This window comes from Larimichthys crocea, chromosome VII, assembly GCF_000972845.2.
Source record: "Larimichthys crocea isolate SSNF chromosome VII, L_crocea_2.0, whole genome shotgun sequence".
NCBI lineage: Eukaryota > Metazoa > Chordata > Actinopteri > Sciaenidae > Larimichthys > Larimichthys crocea.
In genome coordinates, this window is record NC_040017.1 from 28,581,326 (window position 1) to 28,598,866 (window position 17,541).

Genomic DNA, 17,541 nt, shown 5'->3' on the forward strand with positions numbered 1-17,541 from the left:
CTGTTGCAGATTGTTATTAAGGCTTGGACGACTTCTGACTGTTTTCCCGGCATCAATCAGACCTCTTGTACCTTTAGTTTGGTATCTTGGTTGTTGAGAAAATGCTCGTGTAGACAAACAGATGAACTGAATCACAGTTTATTGACATGTTACATTTAGTTTTTTCACCCATCCCCCCCAAAGAAACCAAAAGTACTGACAGAACATTGAGAAAGCACTAAAAACCGATTCAGACCACGACTAAGAAATCTAACCAAAACTTAAAAAAACTCCAGAAAGAGCCGAGACGAGAGCGACAACAAAGATGGAAAAAAAAGCTCTTGTGATGTAAGCTGCTGCTGCGGGATCTGATCTCATGATCTCACAGTCCTCCTCGTGCTGTGTTTAAGGTCCCCTCAGTGCTCGAGGCGTCCGAGGAACCTCAGGTTGAGGATCTTCAGCTGGTCATCCAACTCCATGCGGACGATGCCGTCGTCTCCGTCAATGCTCAGCAGGATCCCCGTCGCCTCGCGGTCTTCACCCAGAATCACCTTCACCTGGACGGACAGGGACGAAACGAATCAACGTCAACAACACTGAGAGGAAACTGAACACCTACATGACATCTACTGCTTCTACATCAATTGTTTAGTTTGGATTTGATATATTACAGTATAACAGCGTGACACACGAGGAATCATGTAAATGTCATTACCTTGTTGTTCTTGGTGGGCGTGACCGGCTCGAGGTGGTCACTGCTGATGCTGACCACCTTCTCCGACTCCTGCATGAACACTGAACACATCCCTCCCTACAAACACGACAGGACACAAGCTGAACTTCATCCATTAACAAAGGTTACTTAATGTTGTCAACTCTCTGGAGAACTGGTTGATCCGGCTTGTGTTTACTGTTGGAGTTCAATGGTTTCCAGAGACTTTGGGTGGAGTGGGACAGTGAGTGCAGTCTGTGCTGTACGAGTTTCTGATGGATGGTGTCTGAATTGAACTGAAATTAACTTTGTTGAACAGAAGGAAGACTACAAACGAAACCAGACTAATCTTGATGGAGTCAGTTGTGTACGATTTTATGTGGTTGTATCCGTTACCGTGACGCTCCTGATGACTCCGGTCTGTCCCATCAGGTCCATGAAGGAGTCCTTCACCCGGACCAGGATGTCGGTGGTCACCCAGTCGCTGCTGCCCTGCTCGATGTTGGAGCCTGGGGTGTGGGGGTTGTAACCTCCGGGGGAGGGTGCGCCAGGCGTCATTGGACTGTAGCCGACAGGACTGGGACTAGGACTGGCCTGTGGAAGCAATGAGAAAATCTTTCAATATGTCTGGGTGTGTTTGTTGGCTGAACACTCATTTGGAACTCGTGTATCGACATGTGGTACGTCTCCATGAACTGAAATGAAACCATACGTCACGTGTCCGTATATTTAAGGTTTTATTCACTGTGAGCAGTCCCACCAGGCAAGTGCCACATTAAAATATGTATCCTCATACCAGGACACTGAGTTTCTGTTCATTGAGTTTTGGTCTCAATATAAATAGTTAAATCTATAATATAAAATTTGATACTTTAATATTTTTGAAGTAAATATTTGAAACAATCATCCAAAACTCTGAAATTTGATGCTGTTTATTACTAAAACAAATTATGATTCAACTTATTTGAACTATTTGAACAAAGAAACAAGTAAACAATACTTGAGGCAGCGTCGCTTCGACATGTAACGTGAGTTTACAGTAACTTCTCTAACACGGACAGTTTAGAGAAAAGGTTTGCTAATAAGTTAACGTTCGTTCTGATTGGATCTTTGCTTGTCGTCATAAACTAGTTATTTATCGTCTTGTGAAAAATTGTGACAAATCGAAGCCACCTCTTACCTGATAAGCCATGGGGGAAGGAGTTGGATGGTAGCTGGCTGGAGAGTGCGTGTTCTGGTAGCCGACTGGTGACGGCGCCACCTGGTGGTAGCTCTGAGGGCTGGGGCTGGGCTGGTACGAGCCCTGAGGCGACGGGGCGGCATAGGGAGAATACTGCTCTGTGTTATACCTATACAGAAAACAAATGAAACTTATTTAGTCAGTTTAAAGATCACTTCTGAGAAACATTTCACAGCTGAGAGTTAAAGGTTTTTCCAAACACCCGAAACCAATTCATCACCGCAGTGTTAACAGTAAGACTTTGTAAAAACAGAGATACCAACATCTGCTTTAATCTGCCGGACGCTGATTGAGGCAATTGTTACGTTTATTCCAAAAGAGGAAAACAGGCGGCTTTACAACTTGACATGAATCCAACGACGAGTCCCCAACGATTCTGTCTCCAGGTCTTCAAACTGATTTGAAATCAGGTCATCTTGAGATGGTGTTTACATTACCCAGACTTTATTCCAAATAAATCACTCTTCTAATAGTGTGCATGGATCCAACTACATCATTTTAGCTGCAGCTGTAGCAGCTGTAGCTGAAGTCATATTATCCGTTTGCAATTTGTAAAACATGTTACAAGTTACGCTATCAATCAAGTATCAAGTGTTTTACAGGATCTGAACAGATGTTCTATTCACACTTTTTTGTCTTTTCAATGTAATTTCCAGTCGATGAAGTCAAACTTGTTTGTGCAAAGCACAATCTTGTACATGAAAGTTCACAGTGGTGAGTCGTAAACTGGGCGCGAATGTATAAAAGATCCCTGTGATCGAACATCAGTAAGAGCGTGGCAGCAACAACTAAAGCCAAGAACTTGTTTGTATAAATACAAATCATTATTTTTAACAAACATTGAACACGTGGATTAAAAGTCAGGGGATCATTGATCAGGACGTCAGCGGATTCACGGGAAGCTTTCCTTCAACAGGGACCACTCACGGGATCTTTTGTGGCACTCTTCTTCTTCTAGGTTTGATTTTATTGGCTGTGAACTTCCTGGTTTAAGGCACAAGGTGGTGTTGTCTAAGTCCTAGTCGACTGGTCGACTTATTGGTCGATACGTTCTGGGTCGACCAAAATTCTGATTGATAGAAAGTACCAAGTGCTAATGGGGGTGTTTTCAGAGCACCCCTTGTTTCACAGGTAACAGCCTGTCTTCAGAGAACACCCCCCTTGTTTTCAATATTTTGGATTAGCCCAACCCACTAGAGACCGGTAGATTAAAGAAGGTCCATATTATTCATGTTTTATGAAGGTTCATGTTCCCCCCCGCCACAGATGTTTATTTTCATCTATGAGACCTACATTGATCTTCCAAAATGAAGCTCTCCAGCCACGTTTAATCTTCAAAAAGCTGCAGTAAATTAATGACGGTGAAGTTTTGACCGTAGATCACGTCAGCAGACAGACTGGGCTGCTCCGTTACAGGAGCGGCTGGTCTGGAGTGAATGAAATGTGAATTTTTGTGAAAATGACCAGAAGTGCATTACTCACTACGGCCGGCTTGGGTAGCGCCGAATTAATCATTAACATTAAACATCTGTTATGTTATGTAAGCCAGCTTCTATGATCTTTGCAAGTCAGCTGGCCTTGTGATGCACAGTGTTATTATTTTTTAATTCAGGAATGTTCTGTAGGATCCGCTGGACTCACAAAAAATCTTAAATAAAAATAGTAATACAGATTTCTGCCGGACGACTCTTCCCCCCCCGTCCCGCCAACAAAAAACCTTGAAACACTGTTAAACATATTTCAATATTTTAGTCTAATAATTGTTTATTCGTTTTATAACTGCAGGCGCACCCGCCCGCAACAACGGCAGCATCCCTCAGATACGCCCAGACCACGCTGGATGTTCTGGATGTGATGTTGTGTCCAAACATGATATCACAGAGGGAATTGTCAATTGCATGGCTCAGAATATGAGCAATAAAAATAAAGATAATTTTCCCTGAATTGCCTTTGTGTTTAATTGTCTTCGTGCTGATATCAGTATATATTTTCGGTAATCATGGGCTATTATATTGCAGCCCTAGTGTTGTCTCAATTAGAGTATGTAGACAAAAAGGCGTCCACTGAGGGCGAGAAGTGCGCCACACTCAACTTATGAGTGAACGTTACGAGAATTGAGACACAGCAGTATATGACGGTGTCATCTGCATATAAACGAACATGAGCGTCGGGATGTAGCGTCAGCTCGTTCCTGACGGAGTATTCGTGGCTTTATGGGTGTTGATACTTACATGGCAGGCGTGCCAGGTGTCTGCGGGTTGTACTGAGGGTTGACTTGTGGTGACGGGACTTCTGGGTAACCCGGGGTCTGGGGGTTGGGGGTCCCCCCGTAGCCCTGAGGGGAAGGGGAGGGCTCGTCGTCGTAGCCAAAGTCGTACTCCTCTTCATTCCTGCAGAGAATATTTAGACATTTAAAAATGCAAAATCAATTATAAATAAGTAAAATAACTTTAACCCGTTCTTACCTGGAAGGTGTGTTGGGGTTGCTTGGATCCCAGGCGCCACTCTGACCCGGCGTCCTGCTCCCATCATGCAGCGGGGTTTGAGAGCCGTAGTGAGGCGTACGGCTTCCTGTTTAAAACACAAAACATCAAGGTCGTCATGGAGGATTGTGTTGATTGTCTCTTGATCATCTAGTTGTTTTGGTTTCTTCTTACCGTCATGTAGCGGCGTCTGAGACCCGTACATGGGCGTTCTGGAGCCTGTGCCGTACATGGGAGTCTGTGATCCGTACATGGGCGTACGTCCGTGGGTGGAGGTCATTCCACTGTGTCTCTTTGCTCCCCTGAAGGGAAGGAGGAGGTTCAGGTTAGATCATGTGCCGGGTCTTGGAGGACAGACTGGGAGTAATCAGAGAATAAAGACTGAAAGAACAGCTTTGGCAATGTGAGGAAACCGACGACGTACATGGTGGTTAGGCGCTGTCGGTCTACAGAGATCGTCTGACAGGTGGAGTGAAGCTCGACTCTGGCTGTAGACTCTGTTGCGTCCTTCACCACACCAATGTAACCTGGGAAATGAGGCAAATACATCAGTGTTTACGTTTTAAAAAGAAACAAGATATTCACCTGAATGAACCAAACGAGATCCTGACCTGGTTCCCCCAGTCAGTCTTACCTTTGTAAGGACCCTGGGAGATGCGGACTGTCTGACCAATCAGCTCGTTGTCCCTTCGTCCTCTGCCCCGCCCCATTCCTCCTCCTCCTCCTCCTCCACCTCCTCCTCCTCCTCTCTGCGGAGCACCTGCAAGACAAAAAACACACCTGAATCAAACACAGAGACTACGTCCAGGTTTTAGACAGTCTGCGGGGACGTCGCAGAGACTACGTCCAGGTTTTAGACATTCCTAACTTAACCACTATAACGTAACCACTCTGTTTGTTTCTAACTGCACTCTAAGGCCTCTGGGAGAGTATAATCACTTTAGTTGTTGATAAATTATGTGCCAGGAAGTGATTACACAAAAATGCTGAAACCTATTTAGCAACCTATTTAGCAACACACATGCACACATGGTGCAAACGCCACAGATGTAGATGTAGTTTCATTCATGGTTCAACAAAACATTAAACATGATGGTGGAAAAATTAAGGACTGTAATGCTTAAGGGGAGACGATTAAAAAAATATGGGGTGGTTTGTGGTTACCATTTTAATGGTGTGTAACAGTTAGGGTCTAACATCTGGAAATTATTTTCACAGATTTACTGAAATCCTTTTGCTGTTGTTTTGTTGACTTCCAAAGAAAAAGGTTTAAAAATAGCTCAAACATCTGAAGAACCTCTTAGGTTCAAGTCTTTAAGCGTCCGCAGAGGAAAAAGCATGTGTGTTTAGTTTGACACCCACCTCCTCCGCCGTGGTGCATGGGACTGCTGATCCGAGGGCTCATCGGAGCAAATCCTCCCACGGTGAAGTTGGTCACGTCTCTGGGCTGAAAGACACGAACAGAAATAAGACTTTGAACTCTAAACCTCAGGTTTCATTAAAATCTTTTCTCTCTCTCTTGGATCTGACCTTGGATCCACCAGCCAGCACCAGGTGTCTGGTCTTGCAGACGAACATGCCTCCGTTCTCCACCAGCTTCTTGCAGTGGAGGAAGGCAAAGCCTCGGAAAAGGTGACGGATCTCACCTTCACGGCCCTGAACACAGAGTTCAATCAGCACACAAAATCACAGCGACCGTGGATGATTGGAACATCGGACACATGAAGTCTGGTGTAAATACTGAAGTATCTGTTGTTGTTATGAACTTTGAATCTCAGCTTTCAAAATAACCATTGTGTTCTCTTACGTGGTATTGATAGAGATACTTAGTTCCAGATTAACAGCTGACAAAGAAGCTCTCATCCTTACAGAGTGTGGCCCGTCGATGACTTTGACGATGTCCTTGACGTGGATGTTGTTCTGCTCCGAGTCCAGAGCAACGGCGAAGCGGTTGTCCTTCCTGCGGTTCACCGCCTGATGCCGAACCGTCAGCACCTTCCCGTGCATGTTCAACACCTGAGAAAGACGAGAGTCGTTCACTTGAGTGTCTCCTGAGTGTCTTCAATGTGTTTGTCCGTCCGGGAGCAGACTACTAACCTGAAACGTCTCTCTCTCCAGACGGACGATGACGCCGACGGTCTGCGGGTCAAGCTGCACCAGCTCGCCCCACTCGTGCTGCCCTCCCGCATCGACGCCGGACGCCGTTTCCGAGCAGAGCTGCAGGTCTCTGGGCAACACTTTCAACTGCACACAAACACAAACACAGGGTGAGACGTTTAAAGACAGGGTGGGAACCACACATGTAGATACCATCCTGCTAATACTGATTTTCTTTCTCCCGTTTAACGAGCTGACTCCAGCGTCATGACGTGAATGGACAGAGCAGGTACCTCGTGCATGGTGAGGTCAGAGAACAGGATGACGAAGTTCTCTTCCACTCTGACGATGAGGCCAGTGTCGCCCTCGTATCGCCCGGCGATCACCTTCACGTGGTCGCCCATCCGGAAATATTTCCTCAACTCGTGAGCTGGAAACTCCAGAGGGTCCTACGAGAAAGGGGACAACAGGAAGATGGGTTATGAGTGAGGAAAACTTTGTTTTTGTTTAGTTTGAGAGGCAGATTGCAGTTCAGTGTGTGTGTGTTTTACCTTCAGGTCTTCATGTTTGGGCATGATGGTGATCTTGTTGCCGTCCACACTCAGGATTTTACCCTGCAGGTTGATCAACTCTCCCTCACAGACCTCCACGTTGTCGCCGGCCTGCAGGTTGTGTTCACGCTCTTTACCTGCACGCAACACGCAAAGAAGTTTCTTTAGCCAACACACACCAACAGACACAAGAAACAGCTCTAACTTCTTATTTGTGGTTCTAAGGTGTCCTAAAATTAACCCGTCGCAGAGATGGCGTACCGGACTCCGTGACCACCTCCAGGTCGATTCCTTCAGGCTGGTCTTCAAACTTCTCCAGCTCGGACAGCGTGGGCTTCACTCCGTCTGTGATCTGTCGGAGAGAAACCAAAGTCCAGCTGCTGACGGTATTCTTCACACGCTCGTTAACGTGTCAATCAAAAAGTGTTGACGTGTTTTGACTTCCATCAGGATTCATGAAACCTTTAACAGTGTTTCCAAAAGGTATGAACGGTCTTGACATGCATCATCAAATCTAAAACACTGTGTGTACTACAGTTTAAATACTTGATGGTCAGATCAGGATTTTTGGGGGCGATTAAAGTTATTTTATTATTATTATTATTATTATTATTATTATTATGAAGTATTATATATTAAAATGAAATGATAAGTGTCATGAAACGACAATATGTGCAACATGTTTTTAAGCAGTTAAGAGTTGATAAAATTTTTCAGAGCTCTAGAGGACGGTGTATTTTTATTTCTAGTAGGTGATTTCTTATAGCCCGTGTTGATTCGACTTAGTTTAAAGTCTGTGTAAAGAAAGAATAAATGTGTTCTGAGTTTGTCAGGCCAAAGAAGTGTTATTAACCACTCAGCCAAATCTGAATAATAAAAATATTGACAAGTTTATGAAATCTCTGAGCGAGATGAATTTAATTATTAATCTGTATCTCTCCGCTCAGGGTGGCCTCAGCGTGTCATCGAGCCACCCTTTAAGGACCGCCCACAAAATCCTGAGACTGAAAACTGGTGAAAAACATTTGAACCTCTAACTCCACATTTCAGTGATATGTCGTTCAAAGTCTTTTCACGTGTTTTCAGCAACTATTTTCCAACATATTTAACAGGTTTTGAAAGAATTGACCTCAGGGACTTTTAGAGTTTACTCACAAACTTTTGAAATCTGCTTCACTTTGATTTTGAACTCATTCACATTTCCATTTTACAAAATACTCAAGCTCCATTTGTTGGAGAAACTTCACAGCTGTTAACTTCAGTTTTTTTCCATTAAACTATGAGCAAAACACTCGTCTTCTCTTTATTTTATCAGGTGTTTAGACATCTAAATGAACTTCATGTTTCGTTTCACGCTCTCCCGCCTGAAGTGTAAAAATGTTTTCAGTTCATCAAGAAACTGTGGTGGGCTGCTAAAGACTAGAAAACTTAAGAGGAAACGCTGCTTTCAGACTAAAAGGGAGTTTCCCGGGGTATGCACCAGAGTCCCTCCTCACCACAGCTGACATAGCGAAGCTCTTGAAAAGGAATCCTTTGCGGCTGTAGCGGTTCCCCTCGAAGATCATGAAGTCTCCATCGTGGCTGACCTCCCCTCCGAGAGACCTGCCGAACAAATCATTGTCTGTCAGGTCGATATGTTCAGTATAATCAAGGTTTATTTTGTAGACGTTCAGGTGTGTGTACCTGATCTTTTCTGCGTCAAACAGTCTCTGAGCAGGTCTCTTAAACTTCTTCCTCTTGGCGAACCAGTCTTTCTACAGGACACACACACAGAGGGTCAAGTCAACCATCACCAAAATGAATACAGAGGAAAAAACACAGTGTTAATGTGTGTGTTTGTTCTACCAGGCTCATCTTGGCCTTGATACGGTCCAGGTCTATACGTGGGATCATCTTCAGGGAGATGGTGTTCTGACTCGGCTCCACGTAGTCCACCTGAAGAATGACGACTGTCAATTAATTTCAGTTCATTCTCGACGTTAGAAAGAGATCGTTTGACCAAAGAATCCTAACTGGACTCCATCATCAGAAATCAGGAGGATTATGACTTGAAGACTCACCAGGCTCCTCCTGTGCTAACATTCAGAAACATATCCATCGAAGGTTCTCATAGACGACTGGTCTAGTTCAGTTTCTTGAAAACGTTTCGTCTTTACTTGAGTCTCCGTACACGATCCCAAACTCTTAAAACATCTTCAAGAAACGAAGCTAGTCCAATCGTCTACGACAACCTTCAATGTACACAACGACCTGGATGACCGAGCTGATACCTGAGCGATGTCGTCCTTGTACAGGCCTCTCTTGAGCCGCACCCAGGACTTGGGCTTCAGGTTGGTCACCTCTTTGACGACCTTGAGGACGTCCGTCATCTCTTTGATAGGGACCATCTGCTGGTTCCAAAGGCCCATCCTCAGGTTGCCGATGCCTTCGATGGCCGACTTGACGTGCGTCTGTTTGTACGACTCCACATAGATGTAACCTTTGACGTGATCCGGGGCGACCACGGACTTGATCTGCAGGGGCTGTTGGAGGGGACAGTCAGTGTAATTACCCTTAAGTGTTCTTGGGGATATCAGCTAATATCCATGATTTTATTTTGGTAAGTTTCCACCCGGTTTCTCTGTGAATCTTTAAAAAATGCAGAGTGGAAAGAGGCGAAGACATTGTGAATTCATCATCATATCATCACCATCAGTGAACAGAGGGACTTACCCAGCTCTCACTGCCCAGATAGAGGCTGTTTACTGGGGGGAGTGTTTGCCGAAGAGTCGGCAGGGAAGACTGACCGGGTCATGTTGATTTTAACACATACATTTCAAGATCTTTTCTCATATAAGTTGCCAAAGATACAACCAACTACTGCATCACTTTTGTTAGAAATGTCATCACATGATTACCGTGGATAAAAGGAGGGACCTAACCAGCTCTCATTGCCCAGAGGGAGGCTGTTTTCTGGGGGAGTGTTCACTGAAGAGTCGGCAGGGAGGACTTACTTTTCCACAAGTGTTGAATCAAAACTAATTAAATTAAAAACCTACATTTGCTACATATTTTGGCATCAATTTAAAGAAGTTGTGCTTTTCTTTCTGTTTTGAGATCGAGCTGTTTGTTGACTGAAGTGACGGTTGTCAGTGAACTTAACTTGGATCAAGAGGGTTCAGTAACTCAGGACAAACATTGGTTTCCTTTTATTTGTGGCATCATTTGATGAAAATTAATGATCCAAGATCTTTACCGAGTCAGGTTTGATTACCATAAAGCTTAATGAGCTTAATTTATATAAAAATATAATCATTTCTCAGGGTGTGACAAAACCCGACAAGCTTCTTACTGTGTCGGTGAACTGGTAGGCGATGAACTTCCTCATCAACGCGATGGCTGTCGCTCGCTCCTCTCCGATCTACAATGACAGAACATGTTCAGGGGACGTGTTTGTGTGACCGCACACGTATGTTGACTGGCTGTGACGTCACGCGTGTTACACACACCTTACACTTGACCGTCCACAGATTGGGATCCCTGAAGACGACAAACACAGTTTAACGCTTTCACATTGAGACGACTAGATAATCCACAAACATTCGTGTCTTTGGCGGCGCTTTACGTACTTGACGCCAGGAAGTAGCTGCTGCTGGGTGATGTCATCAGAGAGCTCCTCGGACCCTCCGGAGTAACTGCACACCGCAGAAGAAAAACAAAAACATTTAGACGTTTCTGTGGAAAATCAGCTGGAAGTCAGAATACTGGGTTCTTTGGAAAGCGGTGATCAACTGCACACTTGAGGGAGGCTCTTCATCAAATGAACCAAACTAGAAAGGAAATGCAAAGGCCTGCCGGGCTTCCATCACATATCTTTACATCAGATTTAAGGACTGTAAATCCCTGCTCGAGAAGGAGCTGGATCTAAGATGGTACAATCCACCGTATGAGTACCACGGGGACGTGTTGGGGAGTGTAGCATCACAGAGACAGGCTTAATGAACTCACTGAGGAACTCTGGACAGCTTTTCCACAATTGGAAAAACATTAATGGAATGTTTAACGCTGTATGGAAACATTGAGCTGTTGACAGGAAACACCGCTGAGCTTTTATTGACATGGCAGAGGAACAAAGATACTCACTGCTCGCCTCCTGAAGACTTGGCATATTTCCTCATGTAGTATTCACCCAGGGCCTCCTCTCTGGAGTCTCTGTAACACACAACACACACACAGTTAGACAGAAATACACAAAATAAAAGGGACGTCACAGACTGTCTAAAACCTGGACGTAGTCTCTGTGACGTCACGGAGACTACGTCAAATCGCGACTCTGCATTCCCACAAACTGACTTTTCCTTCTCGGGACCTTTACACAGTTTTAGTTTCTCTGATGTTTGCAGGTGTCTCTTACCTCCAGAGGTTCTGCAGCCGCCTGGATCCAGAGTGATCTTCGTCCAGAACCACGTGGTCGATGTTGGACACTAAGCGGGAGCAAAGAGACGTTCTTATGTGTTCTTATGTCTTATTTATGCAAACTAAATATAAATTTGATTGATTTGGATTCAATAACAAGAACAGACTAACCTTCAGCCTCTTCTGCTTGGGACCAACCGGTGACAGAGAAAAGAGAGGAGGAGGAGCAGCAGAGAGGAGGTCAAGAAAAAGGAAGGAAGAGAAGCAATGCAAGAAACAAAAGAATAAAAAGAAGGAAGAGAGGAGAGAATAGAGGCAGAGCCGACGGAGGAGGATGAAGAGGTGAGGATAGAAGCCAAAAGATTATTGTCATCAGGGCAGAGCACACAGGAGCAGTCAGGCAGCAGCAACACAAAGCATGATGGGAGAAAAAACAACAGAAAAACAAACGATTAATGGTGACGGCACAGAGAAGCATGAGGCCAGTGAAGGGGTCAATGTGGGTTCAAGGGTCGGTACAGTGGAAACTAAACCTCAACTGAAGTCCAGCACAGACCAGGACGTCACCACCGACCACTGGTGCCAACTCTCTGCATCATCAAAAAAACGTTTACAGCAAACTTTTCTAGAAGACGCTGATGGAAACTCAGCTGGTGAGTCCAGGTTTTAGACAGTCTGCGGGGACGTCACGGAGACTACGTCCAGGTTTTAGACAGTCTGCGGGGTCGTCAGGGAAACTACTAGAACTTTGCGTCCACCGTCTCTTCAGCCGTGTTTCCATCCAAACGTGTCACAAATTTCAACCAAATTTCGTGAACAGAAAAAAAGCGACTAAGCGTTTGATTGGTTCACGAGATGAGCAGTAAGAAGCGCGACACGATGACATCATAAAATCAACTTTTAAACAAAAATGGAAGTCAAGACGCGTCGTCTTTGTCCAGTTGGGACTCCAGTCTGGATTTTGTTTCCACCGTACCTTCAGTGATCGTGTGCATTAACCATGTGCCACATGAAAAGCTTCAACCACGTCAGTTAGTCCAAACATCTTCAGTAAGAACATGGCGGTCGTCTAACAGGTAGCAGGGTCGGGCAAATGATCACACTTGGTTCTGAAAGGTTCTCTCCTGCTGAACGTCAGACCTCATAAAGGGAGTTATGTTGTCTGTAACTATAAAATAGATACATAAAACTGTAACTACTAATTTATAGGGGAGCCAATCACAAACAGTTTTATGGACTTTGGAGTTGTTGCAGTTCAAGGAGCCAATAATGGATTTGCCGTCTGTGCTTCCTCACATGAAGCTACACACTCACAAATACAGCTGTGCTGAGATGAGGTGGGTTAATACATTCTGGGACATGGATTTTAAAATCAAATGGATGAAACTGATACTCCATTTGCTTCAGATACACATGGACATAAATGGAAACATCAGAGCAGGAGAGTATCTGGAGAATTACCGTTAACTGAAGAGGACATGCATGACAGAGAAGGAACACCAACGAGAAGAGAGAGTTCAGTCAGAAAACACTCGACATCACAACATCAGGTCCATTTGTGGTCGACACCTGGTGTGATCCCATCATCAACAGTCTTTCCGTTCATTTGATCCAGATCCAACTTTTGGGAAAACAGAGCCGACGTCACGCGCCAAAAGCCGATCAAAAAGACGCCCCGCGGGAAGATTCACCAACCCACCGACAGCTGGACATGATAAATCTACCCCCCCCCCTCGCCTGGACGGTGGTACAGTCATCGAGCCGTGAGCCTGGACGCAATTTATAAAACTAACATTTCACTGATGATTTAGACATGTCACAACTTTATGAGTTCAGTTTGTTGAAACGTTCTTTCTTTATCTTCTTCTTAACCGCGTGAAGGGACGCACTTTGAGCTGTGATGGGATCTCCGTGTTACCACCAGGTGTGAACGAGGCCTGAACACTGCAGCCAGCGTCAGGTCTGCTTTCAATCTAACTAATAAACACGAGTTACTGACTTCTGTTTTCCACAAGGCAGAGCCAAGTGAAACACATAAAAAACGTTTAAATAACGCCCCCGTTCTGGTCCTCTACATGCAAATCACGGCCCTGAAAGACACACCTAAATGGAATGGAGCCATTACAGTTACACATGTGAGACAGGGTTACGATCCTGTGGGGAGAAGACAAAGATAAAGCTTGAGATCAGTCACAAACACCTGAGTTGGTTCAGGTGTGAACACGCTGTCACAGGTTAGGTCAGGTCATTTATGTTTGGAAAACATCCTGTCATCATCTCTGGCTCGCTCTCTGAGACGTGAACGTGTTTCTGCACGCCGCGCTCAGTGGAGATGGAAATGATCCGAAACAAATGAGTGAGACGGACGACTTAATGATTTGTTAAAAGCTGATTGTGGTGAACGTGTTTACAGCAACAAGTCAGAACTTCTCTCAACGAACGTCAGTTAAATCCTGATGATGCTACACTGACATGTCTTCTGGTTTGTCCTCTGACTCTCTCTGATTTACAGAGTTTATGATGGACAGTGAAGTAAACTGCTGACAGCTGTAGCTGCTGTTAGCTCATGTTAGCTCATGTTAGTGTACCACAGTCTGCGAGGACGTGACAGAGACTACGTCCAGGTTTTAGACAGTCTGCGGGGACGTCACGGAGACTACGTCCAGGTTTTAAACAGTCTGCGGGGACGTCACAGAGACTACGTCCAGGTTTTAGACAGTCTGCGGGGACGTCACGGAGACTAGAGTCTGCAGGTCGTGGTGTCCTGACAGTAGCGTCTGAACAGGTGGAGCTCCTCACCTTTTTCCAGAAGACCCTCGGCTCCGTCCTCCCACTGGTCCTCCTCGTCCTCGTACTCATCGTCCACGTCTAGACGGAGGAGACAGAAGAGACAAACGTTAAGGACACTGACTGAATCAAAGCGGCAGAGACGGCGTGACGGAGGGGTGGACTCGTACCGGCTTCATCCAGGATGAACCCCCCGTGTCTCGGCTTCTTCCTGGGACGGTCTTCATCGTCCTCCTCCTCCTCCTCGTCATACTCCTCCTCATCCTCCAGGTCCTCTCCCTCCTCCTCGGCCACCTTGTCGCTGCCTACGGGGCTGCCTGTCTCCTCCTGATGAGACAGACAAACAGCTCATCACTGATCCACCACCTGCGGGCGGAGGCTCGGACGCTGTGGCCGGGGAAGGCGCTCCGTGAGCGGGGTTAGCATACCTCATTCTCCTCCACCTCCTCGGCCTCTCCGTCGCTGCTGCGCTCGCTCTGGTTGTCGGAGAAGTCGCTGTCCTCGCTGTCGGACATCTTGTCTCCGTGTTAACACACTAAAGACACACACACACACACACACACACACACACACACACACACCACACAGACGCGCGCGCCGTGTCAGTTAGCAGCCATGACAACCAGGCCTAGCCTAGCCTAGCCTAGCCCAACATGCTAACACAGCTAACGGCTCTCATACCGGCCGAGCGGCTCACATCAAAGCTGAGCCGACCAGCCCAGCGGCTGCTTACTCACCCGTACAAACTCCCGCCTGTGTCCTAACGTCCCGTTAATCGGTTAAATAACGGGTAAACAGCTTTGACCGAGCGCCGTGCCGCCGATCACGTCCACTCGGAACACCGCGAGATTTCAACAAGCAAGAGGTAGAGGTGGGAAATCTCGCGAGGTTTGCTCGGCGGCTGGGTTAACACCGTGAAGAGGACTCACTCCGCCGCCAATTTGAGAGATTTAATAATAATAATACATTTTATTTCATAGGCGCCTTTCTGTCACCCACAATAACACTATTTTTATTGTTTTTTAACACTATGATTATTATTTTTTAACACTATGATTATTGTTTTTAACACTATGTTTATTGTTTTTTTTTAAAGAAAGCATACAATCACAGAACAGCCCTCCTCCCCACCCTCAACAGCACAAACATTCAAATGAAGAAAAACAAAACAAAAACAACAACAACACACAAAACAAAACAACAACACAGAACAAAAAATAATAATATACAAAAAAACAACAACAAAATCAATAGTGGTCCTGTTTATTTATTTATAAATCCACAGGTACTCTTTGTAGTGCCCAAGGACAGTGTGCAATAAATGAGAGTAGACAGCAAATAACAGAAAGAAACAAAGAACCATGAAAGTATCAAATTGCAAGAATACAACATTATAAACAGGTTAGAATAGGACAGAGCAGTTGATTCAGATGGAAGAGGTTATTATAAACAGGCGGGTTTTAGGTGCAGATTTATGACGGCGGGTAAAGAGGTCAGAGCTGGAGGTGAGACGGGCGGAGCGGACAGTCAGGTGGATGGAGGAGGAAGATCTGAGGGAGCAGCAACGTGGAGAAGATCCGAGAGACATGGTGGTGCGAGGTGATGGATGGCTTTGAATGTGAGCAGAGTGGAGATGCTGCAGGACAGGAGTGATGTGGTGGATGGAAGGGGTTCTGATGATGATGCAGGGACCCGTTGGAGCTTATGGAGAGATTTGTGGGTGAGGCCAAGGAGGAGGGAGGTGACGAGGCCGTGAACCAGGATGGCGGTGCTATGAGGAGTACGGAGGGGTGGAGGAGGTGGAAACAGGTGATGTTTATGCTACGTTTACTATAGAAATGTAGAAAAATAATATAAACAAACACTCACTCATATAAACACACACAATAAGTGATGCTCAAATAAGCGCCTGTTTTATTAAAAAAAAAAGAGTTTCCACTGAATCATATTTAAACAATACATTTTAAATAAAACACTAACATGTCAAACTCTTTCAATGTTTAAAATTTGATCTTTGTTCAAAAAACTACAAAACTACAACACGCAGAGTGATCCCTCTGACTTCTAAACTATCTCCGATACGTCATTACGTTACAACGTCCGACGTCAGCCAGTTGAAGCGCGTCAGTGCTCCGTGTGACGCAGTCCCCGGGCTCGGACAGGTGAAGAACAGTCCTCCATCTTTCTCTCCGTGGTTCGGCGGCTCGGTTCCGACATGAACAGCGTCGGGGAGGCCTGCACCGACCTGAAGCGGGACTACGACCAGTGCTTCAACCGCTGGTTCGCCGAGAAGTTCCTGAAGGGGGACCGGAGCGGAGACCCGTGCACCGAGAGCTTCCGGCGGTACCAGCGCTGCGTGCAGAAGGCCATCAAGGACAAGGACATCCCGGTGGACGGGGTGGACTTCATGGGGCCCGGCAGGGACAAGCCCGACAGCTGATCAGCGCCGATAGATCGATACTGACGTCGATACCGTGGAGTCCACGCGGCCCACTGAGCATGCGCAGAAGCAGAGGCGATGACGCCGTCAGGACTGACGTCACACCAGCTCGAGCCACCAAAGACTGAAAGAGTCGATTAATCGATGATGAATCAGTGACAGGTTGTAGTCATGGAGACGGATCCATGACGTCACATTAAAGATGATGATGATGATGTAAAGTGACATTTATGTAAATAAAGTTTGTTTTTTTTTAAATCAAACTAGTTTCGTCTGTTTTAAAGTTTCACAAATTTAAACTGTCTAAAACCTGGACGTAGTCTCCGTGACGTCCCCGCAGACTGTCTAAAACCTGGACGTAGTCTCCGTGACGTCCCCACAGACTGTCTAAAACCTGGACGTAGTCTCCGAGACGTCCCCGCAGACTGTCTAAAACCTGGACGTAGTCTCCGTGACGTCAGACTGTCTAAAACCTGGACGTAGTCTCTGTGACGTCCCTGCAGACTGTCTAAAACCTGGACGTAGTCTCCGTGACGTCAGACTGTCTAAAACCTGGACGTAGTCTCCGTGACGTCCCCGCAGACTGTCTAAAACCTGGACGTAGTCTCCGTGACGTCCCCACAGACTGTCTAAAACCTGGACGTAGTCTCTGTGACGTCCACGCAGACTGTCTAAAACCTGGACGTAGTCTCCGTGACGTCCCCACAGACTGTCTAAAACCTGGACGTAGTCTCCGTGACGTCCCCGCAGACTGACTAAAACCTGGACGTAGTCTCCGTGACATCCCCGGAGACTGTCTGCATAACTTTAAGCCTTAATATAATGTGAACAGGTGAGTTGTATATAAATTCACCCTC

General features: G+C 45.8%; 2 protein-coding genes across 4 annotated transcripts; one reads left to right on the forward strand and one right to left on the reverse strand.

Moving 5' to 3' along the window:
* Positions 1-122: 122 nt before the first annotated feature.
* supt5h (SPT5 homolog, DSIF elongation factor subunit) lies at positions 123-15,124 on the reverse strand. 3 transcript variants are annotated; one of them, XM_027280172.1, is made up of 31 exons: positions 14,982-15,124; positions 14,673-14,779; positions 14,415-14,571; positions 14,257-14,325; positions 12,919-12,924; positions 11,629-11,640; positions 11,456-11,525; positions 11,185-11,253; positions 10,671-10,736; positions 10,551-10,581; positions 10,394-10,462; positions 9,333-9,584; positions 8,908-8,997; positions 8,746-8,816; positions 8,559-8,664; positions 7,324-7,414; positions 7,063-7,199; positions 6,805-6,960; positions 6,512-6,658; positions 6,284-6,430; positions 5,945-6,070; positions 5,777-5,861; positions 5,049-5,174; positions 4,839-4,941; positions 4,589-4,716; positions 4,397-4,502; positions 4,163-4,321; positions 1,872-2,040; positions 1,088-1,285; positions 695-790; positions 123-536 (listed from the first exon to the last, which is right to left on the reverse strand). In XM_027280172.1, exons 2-31 carry the CDS (start codon positions 14,757-14,759, stop codon positions 396-398), a joined length of 3,270 nt encoding a protein of 1,089 aa, XP_027135973.1. In that variant the 5' UTR covers positions 14,760-14,779; positions 14,982-15,124; the 3' UTR covers positions 123-395. The 3 variants fall into 3 exon arrangements, with proteins under 3 accessions (XP_027135973.1, XP_027135975.1, XP_027135974.1); XM_027280174.1 differs by lacking the exon at positions 12,919-12,924; XM_027280173.1 differs by lacking the exon at positions 12,919-12,924 and having other exon boundaries at positions 11,629-11,643.
* Positions 15,125-16,182: 1,058 nt separating this feature from the next.
* On the forward strand, positions 16,183-16,947 carry triap1 (TP53 regulated inhibitor of apoptosis 1). Its single transcript, XM_010752093.3, has one exon. The coding sequence runs from the start codon at positions 16,460-16,462 to the stop codon at positions 16,682-16,684; it is 225 nt and encodes a 74-aa protein (XP_010750395.1). The 5' UTR covers positions 16,183-16,459; the 3' UTR covers positions 16,685-16,947.
* Positions 16,948-17,541: the final 594 nt, after the last annotated feature.